This window comes from Xyrauchen texanus, chromosome 5 (assembly GCF_025860055.1).
Source record: "Xyrauchen texanus isolate HMW12.3.18 chromosome 5, RBS_HiC_50CHRs, whole genome shotgun sequence".
Lineage (NCBI taxonomy): Eukaryota > Metazoa > Chordata > Actinopteri > Cypriniformes > Catostomidae > Xyrauchen > Xyrauchen texanus.
In genome coordinates, this window is record NC_068280.1 from 12,770,749 (window position 1) to 12,787,530 (window position 16,782).

At 37.7% G+C, this 16,782-nt stretch overlaps 1 protein-coding gene and 1 non-coding gene across 3 annotated transcripts; both read right to left on the minus strand.

The window, feature by feature from the left end:
* Positions 1-1,980: 1,980 nt before the first annotated feature.
* Positions 1,981-2,053, minus strand: trnak-cuu (transfer RNA lysine (anticodon CUU)). Its single transcript has one exon. It is a non-coding gene; the product is annotated as a tRNA-Lys (tRNA).
* A 311-nt stretch (positions 2,054-2,364) lies between these two features.
* Positions 2,365-12,857, minus strand: LOC127644227 (putative zinc finger protein 286B). 2 transcript variants are annotated; one of them, XM_052127304.1, is made up of 8 exons: positions 12,407-12,857; positions 12,180-12,283; positions 10,220-10,322; positions 10,003-10,100; positions 6,380-6,485; positions 6,158-6,234; positions 4,873-4,945; positions 2,365-3,438 (listed from the first exon to the last, which is right to left on the minus strand). In XM_052127304.1, exons 1-8 carry the CDS (start codon positions 12,690-12,692, stop codon positions 2,477-2,479), a joined length of 1,809 nt encoding a protein of 602 aa, XP_051983264.1. In that variant the 5' UTR covers positions 12,693-12,857; the 3' UTR covers positions 2,365-2,476. The 2 variants fall into 2 exon arrangements, with proteins under 2 accessions (XP_051983264.1, XP_051983263.1); XM_052127303.1 differs by having other exon boundaries at positions 6,158-6,237.
* Between the last annotated feature and the right edge of the window lie 3,925 nt (positions 12,858-16,782).

The window sequence follows — 16,782 nt, forward strand, 5'->3', positions numbered from 1 at the left end:
GTTTGTGACTTTCAAAATTGACATCTTGGGAAAATCAAAAGAAATCAGCCAAGACCTCAGAACATTTTTTTTGGACATCCACAATTCTGGTTCATCCTTTGGAGCAATTTCCAAATGCCTGAATGTACCAGGTTCACTTGTACAAACAATAGTATGCAAGTATAAACACCATGGGACCATGCAGCCATCATACCGCTCAGGAAGGAGATGCATTCTGTCTCCTAGAGATGAACGAAGTTTGGTGCGAAAAGTGCAAATCAGTCCCAGAACAACAGCAAAGGACCTTGTCAAGATGCTGGAGAAAACAGGCAGACAAGTATCGTCCTATATTGACATAACTTGAAAAGTTGCTCAGCAAGTAAGTAGCCGCAGCTCCAAAACTGCCAAAAAAAGCCAGACTACAGTTTGCAAATGAACATGGGGACAAAGATCTAAAGATCTTACTTTTTGGAGAAATGTCCTCTTGTCTAATGAAACAAAAATTAAACTGTTTGGTCATAATGAACAGTGTTATGTTTGGAGGAAAAAGGGTGAGGCTTGCAAGCCGAAAAACACCATCCCGACCGAAGCATGGGGTGGCAGCATCATGTTGTGACGGTGCTTTGCTGCAGGAGGGACTGGTGCACTTCACAAAATAGATGGCATCATGAGGAAGGTAAATTATGTGGATATATGGAAGCAACATCTCAAGAAATTAGCCAGGAGGTTAAAGCTCGGTCACAAATGGGTCTTCCAAATGGACAATGACCCCAAGCATACCTCCAATGTTGTGACAAAACAGCTTAAGGACAACAAAGTCAAGATATTGGAGGGGCCATCACAAAACCCTGACCTCGTTGATGCAGCTCTTTGTTTTATGAATCTGTGAATCTATAATTAAAATATAGCTTATTTGAAAAGTAGAGTATAAGTAATTTAATTTGTAAAAACGTATTAGTGCTGTCAGAAAGTTCGTCATCCCAAATGCCACCCCAAAATCTTCACAATGATTGGCCTGATCCAAAGTTGGAAGTGGGCATTCAATACCGCCAGGCAGAGTTGGTTTAAAATGGAGCGGGAACTGAAGCAGTGTCAAGAAATGACTGATAATTAGGTGGACTCGCGAAACAGTCCGGTTTCAATAATCGAAAAAAAATGTATCGTTTTTTCGCTATCCAGCACTGCACTCGTCTGTTTTACATCTCACTAAATTGTAATTATTCCAGGCGGTAATATAGTGAATCATTGCTTTTTATTTAACACCATACATGTGGGATATACGATAACCTCTGGATGCTGGTATGTTAAAAATATAACAAATGACCTAACAACAGATATATATAAAAATGAAATTTGGATCTTAATAAAATGACCAAAGCTATGCTGAGTAGTGCATGGAATTTGAAATAACACGCGTGTTTGGCCCATAATCCAGAGGTCGATGTGTATGTAGAACAATGTGTCGTCGTCGTCCCCACGTTGAAACATCAAATTTTCCAGATAAATGTAAGCATCTTTCATCTCTTACCCCAGTGTAATCCACATTGACTATTTGTCATAGTCTTACATTGCGAAATTAGTTGCCATTGCCCTTCTAAACGTGTAAAATATGAAGTAGCTACTGTAGAGGAACTTAAGTGTGAAGTATCACACCTGTGTTTATATAGAAATCACATTGGCATCCCGATCATAATCCTCAATGGCTCTCAGGCGGGGTTTTAAATGATTAGACTATCTTTTTATTTCAGTTTTAATTATTGTACTCTGCAGTTATCCTGTTACTCTCTAAAATTATCACCAACTGATGGCTACATGATACTTGATTCTGCGCCATGACACTCTGCATAGCTACAAATATGATTTTTAATTTTATGTAATAAACAGTAGATCTGCATATACCCCACATTTACCATTTTGTTTTAAGAATGTGTTGAACTAACCATGCTCTGGAACATTCCATTATGTCTGGTTTCGTTTTTGGAAACAAAAGAAAAACATCTTCGCCCAACGTGGGGCTCGAACCCACGACCCTGAGATTAAGAGTCTCATGCTCTACCGACTGAGCTAGCCGGGCTACACACGGTTTGTTAAAAATGTGAAAATCACTCTTCAACACTATATAACCATTCAAGACTATTATTTTAGCCAAAGTCACTATTACTATAACATTATTTGGATAAAGTTTCAAGTTCCGTATAATGTATCCTTCGAGGAATTCAACTAATGTTATGAAGGAAAAACAACACCGATTCACGCTCATTTATTTGTGCTGGTGCACCACCTGCCGTTCATTGTTAATATTAAAATTAATGGACAACCGTGCACTTACGTTTTTCTAAATAACCCCAAAATCTTGTTATTTTTTCTTTTCTATTTCCAGTTTTATTTTTCCCAAATCAACTTGGCAATTTATCATTTGTAAAAGCTAAAATATTTCAAAAGATGGGCGTGTGAGAAGCCCTACATTGTCATCAGATGCATTTCATTAAATGTGTCTTCAGACTCCTTCACAGGAGGCTGACTGCTGATGCGTCTTGAGGTTACAGATCCAGGCGAATTGTTTCTCACAGTGGATACATATGAAGGGCTTTTCTCCCGTGTGAACTCTTTGGTGTTTCTTCAGGTTACCTGCGTCTGCGAATCGCTTCCCACAGTGGCTACATATGAAGGGCTTTTCTCCTGTGTGAACTCTTTGGTGTTTCTTCAGGTTACCTGCTTCTGCGAATAGCTTCCCACAAGTATTACACCTAAAAGGCTTCTCCCCAGTATGTATGCGCTGGTGTGCCACAAGATTTGCCATTCTGGAAAAGGACTTTCCACAGTACTTACAAATGTAGCTTTTCTTTTTCCCTTTATCCATGTTATTTGCAAGTTGGAGCCCAGCAAGAGGCTGGGTTAAGCTGGTAATCATTTGGGGAATCACAGCGAAATGTGAGGAGTTTGTCTTATATGCATTCTCTGTCTGAATCGCATCTGGCCTACTAATGTGGCCTAATGGTTTGGTTGGGCCTTGCCTCAAAATGACGGCTTGATTCCCCCCTTCCTCTTCCCTGATGGGTTCTTCTGCTGCGTCTGAGCTTCTAACAGCATGTGTTCGGGTAGACGATGGAGCATTCAGTCCACCCTTTGATTCAACCAGCATACAGTCTTGATCCTGGTAGGACTCTGTGGTATACAAGCAAGATGGTTGCAAAGAAGAGGTCCAACATGTAAAGCGACTTTTATGCTCTGCAGGGCTCTCATTCAGAGTCTCAGAGTCTGTTCCTGATGTCTCAGTGGCTGTCCTTTCTTTGCTAATCATAAGCTGGTTTGTGAGTGAGGTACTACTTTTCACTACTCCCCAGTGCCCTGAGCTTGTGTGAGCTGCTGTTTCTCCTGTTGTTAAACCTTTGCTAGGTCGAACAGCAGACTTGAGGTTATGATCCTGTTGAGAAATACTTGGACTGGATTCCACCACACCTGGATGGGAATCAATTCAGATACTTGAAATAGCAATTCTAATCTTCGAATACTCTTATATTCAATTAATTTAGGATAACATTTAAGGCATTTTTAATATGTTATTATATTAACTTCCTATTCATAGTGTGGAAAAAAAGAGCATACATGTATATACACTCACCTAAAGGATTATTAGGAACACCTGTTCAATGTCTCATTAATGCAATTATCTAATCAACCAATCACATGGCAGTTGGTTCAATGCATTTAGGGGTGTGGTCCTGGTCAAGACAATCTCCTGAACTCCAAACTGAATGTCAGAATGGGAAAGAAAGGTGATTTAAGCAATTTTGAGCGTGGCATGGTTGTTGGTGCCAGACGGGCCGGTCTGAGTATTTCACAATCTGCTCAGTTACTGGGATTTTCACGCACAACCATTTCTAGGGTTTACAAAGAATGGTGTGAAAAGGGAAAAACATCCAGTATGCGGCAGTCCTGTGGGCTGAAAATGCCTTGTTGATGCTAGAGGTCAGAGGAGAATGGGCCGACTGATTCGAGCTGATAGAAGAGCAACTTTGCCTGAAATAACCACTCGCTACAACCGAGGTATGCAGCAAAGCATTTGTGAAGCCACAACACGCACAACCTTGAGGCGGATGGGCTACAACAGCAGAAGACCCCACCGGGTACCACTCATCTCCACTACAAATAGGAAAAAGAGGCTACAATTTGCAAGAGCTCACCAAAATTGGACAGTTGAAGACTGGAAAAATGTTGCCTGGTCTGATGAGTCTCGATTTCTGTTGAGACATTCAGATGGTAGAGTCAGAATTTGGCGTAAACAGAATGAGAACATGGATCCATCATGCCTTGTTACCACTGTGCAGGCTGGTGGTGGTGGTGTAATGGTGTGGGGGATGTTTTCTTGGCACACTTTAGGCCCCTTAGTGCCAATTGGGCATCGTTTAAATGCCACAGCCTACCTGAGCATTGTTTCTGACCATGTCCATCCCTTTATGGCCACCATGTACCCATCCTCTGATGGCTACTTCCAGCAGGATAATGCACCATGTCACAAAGCTCGAATCATTGAAATTGGTTTCTTGAACATGACAATGAGTTCACTGTACTAAAATGGCTCCCACAGTCACCAGATCTCAACCCAATAGAGCATCTTTGGGATGTGGTGGAATGGGAGCTTCGTGCCCTGGATGTGCATCCCACAAATCTCTATCAACTGCAAGATGCTATCCTATCAATATGGGCCAACATTTCTAAAGAATGCTTTCAGCACCTTGTTGAATCAATGCTACGTAGAATTAAGGCAGTTCTGAAGGCGAAAGGGGGTCAAACATAGTATTAGTATGGTGTTCCTAATAATCCTTTAGGTGAGTGTACTTTCATGAATGAAAACCATTTGACATGTTGTCTTTATTACCATCCACAACTCACCTTGTATTTTGTTGGTCTTCTTGCCCCTATCCAGTCCACTTTCCCTCCAATGGGAAAAATCTGACTCTATTGGCTGGGAACAAAATGAAACTACATTTACACATACTTTTAACAGATACTTTTGTCCCAAAGTGCCTTAAAGGAATATTTTAGGTTCAATACAAGTTAAGTTCATTTGACAGCATTTGTAGCATAATGTTGTTTACACAAAACAATAATTTTGACTCTTTCCTTTTCAAAAATCAATGTTACTGTGAGACACATACAATGGAAGTGAATGGGGCCATTTTTCTGAGGGTTTAAAGGCAGAAATGGGAAACTTATAATTTTATAAAAAGCACTTAAATCAATTCTTGTATTATTTGAGATGTAAATTTGTTAAAAAACAATTTTACAGACATAGTAGGGTTTGTAGACATTGATTTAGAAACAAAGTTGAAAAATTGGATATACTTTACACAGAAAAGGTTAGTACAATATTTTATCACACTAAAATCATGTTAACACATTTAGTTTACATCATGTGGCTATAGTGAATTGTTTCCCATTGTAAGTGTCTCACTGTAACTTTGAGTGATGCTTTTTTTTTTTTAAGAAAAAGAGGGGCAAATCAAAATAAATGTTTGTGGTAATTAATATTATGCCATAAATGCTGTAGATTGATCTTAACTTGTGTTAAAGCCAGAATAGTCCTTTAACACTACCATTTTTACTCTCCTTTATAATTGTTGTTTGTTGGACTGTAAGATATGATCCCTGTGCGGTCTTGGAAAAAAGCCATGCCACACTGTGTTAGACTTTACGGTAAACAGTGTAGCCAAGATTTTGGTCACAACTGTCCTGAATGAAAGCTCTGACTGGGTGTTTTACTTCCTCTGGCAATCGAAAAAAGCCAGAACTTTTTTATGACATGTGAACATGTCATAATAAGCGATCAAAGACTGCAGAGAAATCTTTTGTCTCAAACGGCAAATTCGTGCAGTGTGAACCCAGTTTTACACTTATTCTTCAGTAGGTACCAACATATACAAATCAATAATTATTACTGGGCTGCTGATGTCTGTTGTAAATCAAATATAATACTGTATGTTTGACAATGTGTAACACCAAGTTTCTGAAAAGACAAACCGGTATTGATTTTTCCAGTCCAGAATAAACTGATATCTATACAAGAGGGACACTTCTCTACCATGTAGGTGGCATGATACTTTCATAAAAGGACTGTTTTCCTGTTAAAACTCTTTGTTTTTGAATTGTGTTTTAACAGAACAGTAAATCAACAAACCTCTTCTTTTCCAAACGCCACTGCGCTTTTGGCTGGTGAGGTAGGAAGTCTTCCATTGCAAATGTCTGTCTTTGACTCTTCTGACCCAGGGGAAAAGGAATGTTTACTCTGTCATTTTCATACAAGACTTCCAGGCCAAAGTATATTTATATATTAATTACCAACAGGCTTGTTTGAGGATCCGCAGCAATCAGAGTGTTGCTTTTTTGGCCCTCTACTTACCATCTTTCACATGTATGGCTTCTTGTGTCTGGCTTTCTTCCCATGGGTCATTCAGATCATCTTTTATCACTATTGTTTCTGGTTCTCCATCTTCCACCTCCCTTTGCTGCTGAACACATGAAACAAAGCTTTGTGTTACAACATGACCATGTTTATCGCAATTTATGCAGTGTCCATTTTTTTTCTCCACTTCCTGAGCCTAAAATTGGCATATATTAATTTCCAGGAGGTACACGCTCTAATAGACAGCACATCCTAGCACAAAAATGGATTGCTTGCATGCTAATTCATTAGGCACAATGCATGTCCAGGGCATATTTACTGTACTGAGAATGGAGACTTCACTCGCAAGTGGTGAGCCAGGTGTGGGAGAAATACGGGCAAGCTGCCTTAGCTATTAGCTCGCCTTAAAACTTTCACTTACTGTCATCTGAACCAGTGTAAAAAATTAAATTGTGTGAGAGAGAACCAGCTTGTGCATAAGAGACTGAATGGCAACCAGAGAAAATAAAATTTTTGACATTTTAAACTTACGCAATCAATTGTTTTATATCCATTTACATATGTGGTGTCTAATAATGGTCAATGTACACTTAAGTTTATCTTGACAATAAATATTGATTCTGCTCATTTGATCCCATTATTAAAAAAGTAAACTGGAAAATGCTAGAAGATTTTGCCCAACTTTTAATTATAGCATGTCCGCTGATTTAACAGCATTTAAACTTAGTTTTTCAAAGATTTATGCCTGTAAAAATGTTTCAAACTAACTACATTCGCAAAAAAAACTAAACATTTTTACAAGAACATATTTAAATAATTTAAAATAAATAAAGACTAAGCGATTTCTTGAAAGTTCTTTGTGACAAAGTACATAGTAAACATATTTATGGTTACATTTTTAGTTTGTTTTAAATGTACACATTAATCGATTCACAGCCCTACTTTGAATACACACAGCTGCAAAAATTGTATTCTTTGAAAAAAAAAAAAAAAAAGGAAAAGTGGGTCTATACTTACACCACTTTACAGCAAATAGAGCATGATTTACCAGTGTTTAATAATAGTTGTGTTTCCTGCAGTCTGGTATGTGGGCTCTGTTCTTTCCATAATTCTATTAATCAAATGTATTTGTTTGTGAGTGAACTTTACAATTGTGGTTGCAATTACACCTGGTCACCTGATGTACCCAGAAAAGGTCTTACTTCATCATTCAAAGACCATCTCATCATAACACCTGTTTGCTCAATAAGAGGAGAGGCAGACTTTAGTAAAGGAATTTTTTCTCCAAAAAATCGTACACAGGATAAGTTCACAAATGTTTATTAAACATGTCAAACACTTTCAGAATGCCAAATACTGCTTGATAACATTTTCACATGTCTACAGAACACCACAGAGCTGTACTGCCGTGCAAAGGCAAAATGCAGCAACTACAGATTTTTGTCAAAACTGAGTTATAAACAACATTTATACTTACAACTCTTAGACTATGTCCCCCTTTACTCCTGGCATAACATGAATTTCATATCTGGATAGTATCTGTATATTCTTTGGCTGGATTGCATTTACATTTTAGAGTCAAGTGCTCCACAGTGATCGGATAGGTATATGATCACACGAACCATGCAAAATGGAACACACACATTTTAAAAATGTTGATGTATAATTCCAATGCTTTCAATCACTTTGACCATTAAATAATAAGGTATCTCTATCTACTTTAGAAACATTTCCACAGTAAATTATGCTAATAGTAATTAGAAAACAGATCAAGAGAGAGAAATGCGAGTGGGGATTTGAGGAGTGTGTTTTCCAATGAAATCACTCATGGTATATTGTTCATTAAACTGGGTAACCGGAATGTGTTTTGTGTTCTTCACATTGCAATGGCAGAATAAATATAAAAAGCCAAGAAGCAGCATCAGAGTGCTTTAACAACGGATTACTGTAGCACAACTTCATTACATAATAAAATGACTTGCGTAGTTATATCCGGATAATGTAGATTTGCATTAACACCTTTGAATGTGTGAAAAAAACCAAATCAGTATCGATTAAACAATGCAAATCATGTAACTGAATATAAACAAAAGTCTCATTTCTAGAGAGATTTTGTTGTGGTACAATACGCACATTGGGCATTCATTCTATACGTTTCAGTAATCTGCTGATGTTAAAGGGATAGTTCACTCAAAAATGAAAATCTCATCATTTACTCACCCTCATGCCATTCCAGATGTGTATCACTTACTTCTGTTGAACACAAACGAAGATTTTTAGAAGAATATTTCAGCTCGGGCTAGGCGATATGGCCAAAAAATAAGAATTATTTTTTTCAATATCATTCGATATAGATATTTATCATGATATACATTTTTATACCATTAATGGGGGCAGAACTGCATTCTGCATTTTTGAAAGACTTCAAGAATTAAACATAACTTTTTTTGTTTACTTTACACATTTAAAGCAGGATTTAATCCAACATAAGGTGTGTGACCTCTTTTCGATGAAATTTCGCTTATTTCATCCTCATCAGTGGATGTTTGTCTCCACTGAAAGACTTTATTGTGACGCTCCACACTCCAAAAGTTAAATTGCCAACATCTAATAAACATCACAAGAAGAAGAAACACTTCCTTGACCGTGACAGTGCTATCCTTGGATTATGGTTTGACTAAATATAAATAGTAAATAAATAAACATCATTGGTGTTGATGTTGGAGATGATGTTGTGTTCAGTTCACATCTGGGATACATGAGGAGTAAATGATGAGAGATTATTAAATTTAGCTTATTTTACTATTCCTTTAAAAACTGTTAATAATTCCTCCTAAATTTAGATGTTACTCAGCTATTAACATATTAGGATGGTACTCCAGCTGGTGGTTTTTCAGGTTCCGTATCCAGGAAAAAGTCATCCCACACTGTGTGCAACTATATGGCTGTTCACCTGGGTGGATTTTCTGGTGCTTTCTTAGGTTTCCTGCCTCTGTAAATAACTTCCCACAGGTGTTACACTTGAATGGCTTCTCGCCTGTGTGAATCCGTTGGTGGATCACCACCTTTTTGGGACGGTTAAAAACTTTACCACAATATGTACAGGCAAAGAGTTTTTCACGACGAACTTTGTCATTTCTGATCCGACCAACTTTTTGTTGGTTAAAGCAGACATCTCTGACATTCTGGTGGCTGTCCGTGCCCAGAATTTTTGAAGATGTCGATGCCACTGCTGTGAAGTTGGAGGAAGGCAAGAAATCCCTGTTATCCTGGTGCTCCTCCCTCCCATAATGTGGATAAACAGAGGGACCCTGGTTTTTCCCTCGTGCCCATACAGGCATCTCTTCTCCCTCCTCTGCAGAGTCAACTTCTATGACTTCTGAGTGCTGTAAAGGACCTGTGGACTGGGTCTCAGACGACCTTGCATTGTTCGTATATGCACAAGATTGCTGGTTCAAGTTTGCATTGTCATTCCCTTGCATCAAGTACTCCTTCACAGGACTGGATTTTCCACTCAAATCAAACTTTGCTTCAGCATGTAATTCTATGGGCTGTTTTGATGTCCCCTTAACACTCTCAAACTCTGACTCAGATTTAAGGGCAGTGTCAGATCCACTGACCTCCAAAGACTGTTGCTGCATCCTGGAGAACTTTTCATCTTTCTGCATCTGAACATCGCCAAAGCCTGCCACTCCAGTCTGTGATGTCTCTGTTACTCCTGAAAGAGTAACAGTGTTAAGGTAAGACTTATTTAGCTGTGAAATGGTGTGGAAGGATGGACACTTTTGCAACATTGGTGTTTGTCTGATCTCAGCATGTGTTCTTCCATCCACTCACCATCATCTCTGATGAACAGTCTCAGCTGTGTTTGGTCCTCCTCAAACATCTCATCCTTAATCAGTACTGTGTTAACTTCAGATATTTCTGCATCTCCTCCTGCCTATCATGGAAAAAAGTCAAGAAATCTTATATAATATAGATAATACCCACAAACTTGTTCCTTTTCTTTTTTTCCCCAACATCAAGATTTTTTGGTTTAATATACAATATTCGAAATCGCTAAGACAAATTTTTTTTTTCTCACTATTTTGTGTGTGTGTATATACATATATAATATATATATATATATATATATATATATATATATATATATATATATATATATATACACACACACACACACACAGTTGTGGCCAAAAATATTGGCACTAAAGAATTTTAGTGCAACTGGGTGACTAGGAACATGAAATTGTTCATGCTCATATTTATACCCCTGTTTCAAAGGGGTATAAATATGAGATAACGCACAGGTAAAGTTCCCTTAATCACCAATCACAGTGGGTTACACTAAAGAATATAGTTCTGATGTGAGGCAACAGGTTGTTGAGCTTCACAAAATGGGAAGTGGCTAAAAGAAAATTGCCCAAGCATTGAAAATACCCATTTCCAACTTCAGGGCAATAATTAACATGTTCCAATCAACTGGAGATGTTAAGAATTGGCCTGGAAAAGGATGTGTGTCTATATTGTCTCCATGCACAGTAAGAAGGATGGTTCAAGTGGCCAAAAATTCTCCAAGGATCACAGCTGGAGAATTGCTGAAATTTGTGGTGTCTTGTGGTCAGAAAGTCTCATAAATATCAGACATCACCTACATCACCACAAGTTGTTTGGGAGGGTTTCAAGAAATAAAGCCTCTGCTCTCATCAAACAACAAACTCAAGCATCTTCAGTTTTCCAGACACTACTGGAACTTCAAATGCGACCAGGTTCTATGGTCAGATGAAACAAAGAAAAAAGCTTTTTGGCAGCAAACACCAGAGATGGGTTTGGCGCACACAGAGATGAAGTACCCAATGCCCACGGTTAAATGTGGTGCTGGATCTTTAATGTTGCGGGGCTGTTTACTGACAGAGGTCCTGGGCATCTTGTTTGGATACATGGCATCACAGACTCTATCAAATACCAACAGATAGAAAATCTAAACCTGGCTGCCTCTGCCAGAAAGCTTACAATGGGCCGTTGTTCGATCTTCCAGCAAGACAATGATGCAAAAGAAACATCAAAATCAACAGAAAAATTCAAAGTTCAAAGACCACAAAATCAAAGTTCTGCCATGGCCATTCCAGGTCCCTGACCTGAACCCCATAGAAAACCTGTGGGGTGAAATAAAGAGGAGAGTCCATCAACATGGTCCTCTGAATTTGAAGGATCTGGAGAGATTCTGTGAGGAGGAATGGTCTCAGATCCCTTGTCAGGTGTTCTCTAACCACATTAGGATTGAAGTAGAAAACTCAGAGCTGAAATCTTGGCAAAGGGAGGTTGCAAAAAGTACTGAATAAAAGCGTGCCAATAATTACCGCCAATGTTTTTTGTAGGAAAATATGTGTTTAATAATGAGATATTTCCTCTATTTTAATTGTTTTACTTCAATCAAAGGTTAGATTTTTGTGATTTTTTTAATGAAATATCAAAAGGTTAAGTAATGCAGATTTTGTTTTCACAGACTTCTTTGCTCATATTTACCAAGGGTGCCAATATTATTGGCCACAACTGTATATATATGACATATGATGGTGACACATGAAATAGCTTTCTTTTGCATTCTTTAATAATATTGTGTGTGTGTGTGTGTGTGTGTATATATATATATATATATATATTGTTTTTGTGTGTGTAAAAGATGCAATTAAAGAATGCAGAAGAAAGCTATTTCATGTGTGTCACTATCAAGGAATTAGAACTAGTAACTGAACTAGTTATTGCAGTTATCGTAAAGACAAAAGGTTTTTCTTACCATACTGTCCATATTGTTATTTTCTTTTACAGTCTTCTGAGCAGTCGAGTCTGTCCCTCCACCTCTCCACAATACTCTGTTGAACTGAGCCCCATACATTGTGTCTGGATGTGTGAAAACCAGACAAAAACACAACACAAAGAACATTAACTATATTAAACAGTTTGTTGTTTTGGCAGAGACAATTTACAGTAGGATATATATAAAAAACGTTTATTATCGCACACCATTCGTTTGGTTCCTGTATTTGTCTGACAAAGCGGCGCTCACTTGAACCCTGTTAGTGCGATTCAGTGAACTGATCCTCCTCTCTGCAACCCCCCGTGCCATCTTCAGTTCCAGTATGTGTAGTTTTCTCTTCAGGGCTTTGTTTTCACGCTGACATTGAGTCATTTGTAAGTTAATAACCGCATAGTCATCGTCTACGAGTTTACATATCTCAGCCACCGCGGCATTCGCCAGCACCTCCATAATTGAAGCTAACTGCGTCTGGAAAGCGATGCGGTTTGACATGGTTAACGTTTAAGCTCCCTGCACCACGTTTCAATATACGTTCAATGTTTCGGTAGGTAAGTGATGTCTACTGATGACATAAATTCTTTTCAATTTCTATTCATAAAAAAGACCTTTAAAATATTGTCTGAAAAGGAATCGCTTGTCCGGGGTTCACATCGTTCAGTCTTCCGGGTCAATAGTAATGACGTAGTAAACCATACATGACTGTTTTACAGCGCACGCGAATTTTCTTTAGTCAGTTTTTATAATGTTCTATAAATGTAATGAATTAAATAACTTATAAGGGCCATGTAAGTTAAGTTATACCGATCCGTTTCTTATTTTGAATCTTTAAAAAACAAATCCATTCTGAAATAATTTAAAGGGACAGATCAACTACTTGACAGAGTCCCACTGAAGATGTTTTTGCTCTGACTGGATCTGAACTGGTGCCTTCTAAATTAAAGGAATATTCCGGTTTGAATGCAAATTAAGCTCAATCGACAGCATTTGTGGCATAATGTTGAGTACCACAAAAATGTATTTGGACTTTTCTTAGTTATAGCCAACTTCTCGGCCTTGATTATGTAATGACAGCAAACCCTAAAACAACTTTAAAAATGACGACGACAAACGACTTTACAGCTCAAATAATATAGAAGTTTTGTCAGAACAATGTACGTGCTTTAATAAAAACTTTAAAGGGAGTGTCAAAATATTTTTTTGTGGTAATCAATATTATGCCACAAATGCTGTAAGTGCTTCAATACATTTTTTAAAGGGAGCAGTAGCGCGGGAAGGGGGGTGCTGCGGGGGCTGCAGCCCCCCTCGTCATAGCATCAGGTGGGGGGCTGTGGTGGACTATAATATTAAACTTAAAAACGTGAGGAAAAAATGTAAAATATACATAACATACTGTGTATGGGATAAAAATTATGAGCAGTAAGATATAAACTAATGATTTATTATTTTAATATTTCGTGAATCGTTGATATACGCCTAGCTACTCCTCAGACAGGAAGTGCTTCCGTCACGTCATACTAATTTGGTCATGGCTAGCAATAAGCAGCAGAAACGTATTTCTGACTTTTTTCCGAGTAACACCACGGTTAAGAAAAGTAAAATAAATAGTAGTCATGGGAAAAATTCTCAAACAAAGGATGTCAACAACAACGACGATGAAACGACGATGAAACGACGACTGAACCCGCGCCAAAGGCTGACACTGACACGAACTCGGTTCAAAGCCTCGTTAGGCCTATATCAGCATCCGCGAGCAGCGAGGTTTGTGAGCTGGACGTTATGGACTCTGCTGAGGTCGGGACACATGATCGGATGGCTGCCAGGGAAGATGACAAGCCCTACCAACCCAGGATGAAATTTCCAGGCAGGAGATTTGGTGGGGAAACGTTCGAGCGTTCATTTCAATGTGGATGGTTTGACAAATGGAGATGGCTGCATTACATTAGAGAATCTGACTCTGTGATTTGTTTTATATGTGCTAAAGCCATGGATAAAGGATTACTGCGCCTCCACAACGACAATCAAAGCTCCTTTGTAAAGGCTGGTGTTGGATATAGTAACTGGAAGAAAGCTCGTGATAAATTTGCTCAACATGAGTTATCCGAATTGCACTCGGATTCAGTGCGTGCTTTGGAATCCTTAAAATTAACACCAATCAACGCTGTGATCTCGGATATTGCCGCTCGAGACCAGGCTACGGGTAGGGCTGTGCTGGAGCTTTTTTTCCGCTCAATCAAGCTCCTGGGCCGCGAAGGGTTGCCACTCAGAGGACTTATTTTTCAGAAATTATCATCCCAGTTCTCAGCGTTTTCTACCGGAAGCCAGGCATCCCCTATCTCATCCGACAATCACTATTGTTAATAAAACATTTTATTTGACTTGTGACTTGGCCTCTCATTTTACGTGATTGATGAAGTGGGTATCAATGGACAGCGTTAGGCACAAGCTGAGTTTCGGCGCCCTCCAATTTCACGTGCGATGCAAGTGATTGTGCCGGCGCCTTATTACATTGTCTGCTATATTTGCTGCTTATTTATTAAATACAGGCAATTCAATTGGTTGATAAAACATTGATCAAAATTAAGATACAATTTATATAAAACGAAAATCTTTTAAAAAGAGTCTTTCTACATAACAAAACTCAATGAATTGGTCAAAATCATGTCTCCAGTCCAGACATATTGCGCATCTCATGATGTATCATATCTTTCTCATGCTGCATGCTCATTTTCATAATCAACATTGATTAAATTAAAAAATAACATTAGCCTATAATATTTAAACATAAATATGATACTAAATATGTTTACTTTAATGGCTACAACAACAAGTATACTGTACAGAGAAATTTAAGTCTTGTCGTCAGTCAGCCACAACATAATGACGTCCAGGGGCGGCGCCAGATAATTTTTAACCCAGGTGCTGAGGGGGTGCTAGATCATTGACGGGGAGCTGCGCATATAAATACTATTATAAAATGAGCAAAACTTCAATATTTAATATTCAATCATTTTAATTATCATAACTAAATTTTTAATTTTACTAAATTGAATAAGCACAACATTCAATGAAATATATTTAAAGATGTAGGCCTATTATTTATGTTATTTCAAAATAATATCTCGTTATTTCGACATGTGTGTGTGCAACATAATCAGAGATTAGCCTATTTCTTTTCGTTTGAAAAATGTATCAAGTTCACGAATAATTGTGCGTGCATTTATTAATCATTATGATACTAAAATCATAAAGTAGGTTATACTACATAAAATCAGATGAGCCCAGAATATAAACGCAACACGTTTAATTAGCCTACACATTAAGCATTTTCCTCCCATAGAAAACCATTATAAGAACACTTGGTTTAATAGATTAGAATGTCCCATCATGTGTCGAAATAACGAGATATGTCGAAATAACGAGATAAGTTGCTTCCAGAAATTATTATGGGGGGTGCTATCGGGGTGCTTTGGTCTTTATTGGGGGTGCTGAAGCACCTGCTAGTCCCGCCCCCTCCTTAGCGCCGCCCATGATGACGTCACATATTTTCCAAACCAGCCCTCAGCCCCCCTCGCATGAAACAGCTTCCAGAGCGCCTGAAAGGGAGTGTCAAAATAATTTTTTGTGGTAATCAATATTATGCCACAAATGGCATAAAACTTGTATTGAAACCGGAATATTCCTTTAACCTTTATATGCCTACTGTATATCTTTTAATTGGACTATCAAAGACACATTAATATTATATTAATATAAAAGCATTTTGATTTAACCCTTTGATGCAGATTATTTAAAGCCATCTCTCATTATTGCAGTTTTCATAATTTTGTGAGGAAAAGAGTAGGAATGATCATATTTATATTTTGAAAATATTTTGTAAGTAAAAAGTTTTTTATAAAAAAAACATTAGAAAAAAATGTGTTTTAATAATTAATGGAATATTCTGGGTTCAATACAAGCTTAATCGACAGCATTTGTGGAATAATGTTGATAACCACAAAAATTAATTTAGACACATTCGTCCTTTTCTTTAAAGAAAGCAAAAATCTTGGTCCCAGTAAAGCACTTACAATGGAAGTGAAAGGGGCAAATTTTTGGAGGGTTTAAAGGCAGAAATCTGAAGCTTAGAATTTTATAAAAGCACTTACATTAATTCTTCTGTTAAGACTCATGTATTACTTGAGATGTAATGTTGCTTAAATTGTCATTTTAGGGGTTTAAGGTTTGTTGACATTACATCATCAAGGCAACAAAGTAGAAAAATTGGCTATAACTTTACAAAAAAAGGCTTCTAAGCGATTTTATCACTCTAAAATCATGTTTACGTGCATATTGTTTGTGTCTTGTGGCTATACTTTTGAAATAGTGAGTATTTTAACACTTACAGTTTTGCCCCATTTACTTCCTTTTTAAGAGCTTCACTGTAACCCAGATTGTTGCTTTTTTAAAGAAAAGGATTGACGAGTCAAAATTAAGTTTTGTGGTAATCAGTATTATGCCACTAATGCTGTCGATTGAGCTTAACTTGTATTAACTTCCTTAAATGCATCAAAGGGTTAATTTAGCTGTGGTTGACAAGAATAGT

Bases quoted from the DNA above. Each gene is read 5' to 3' on its own strand.
- LOC127644227 (XM_052127303.1), bottom strand. From the start codon at position 12,692: ATGTCAAACCGCATCGCTTTCCAGACGCAGTTAGCTTCAATTATGGAG. The intron at 10,323-12,179 runs GTAAGAAAAACC...TTTCCATGATAG, and splicing joins ATAACAATATGGACAGTATG to GCAGGAGGAGATGCAGAAAT. The intron at 6,238-6,379 runs GTAAGTAGAGGG...CCCCTGGGTCAG, and splicing joins AGCCATACATGTGAAAGATG to AAGAGTCAAAGACAGACATT.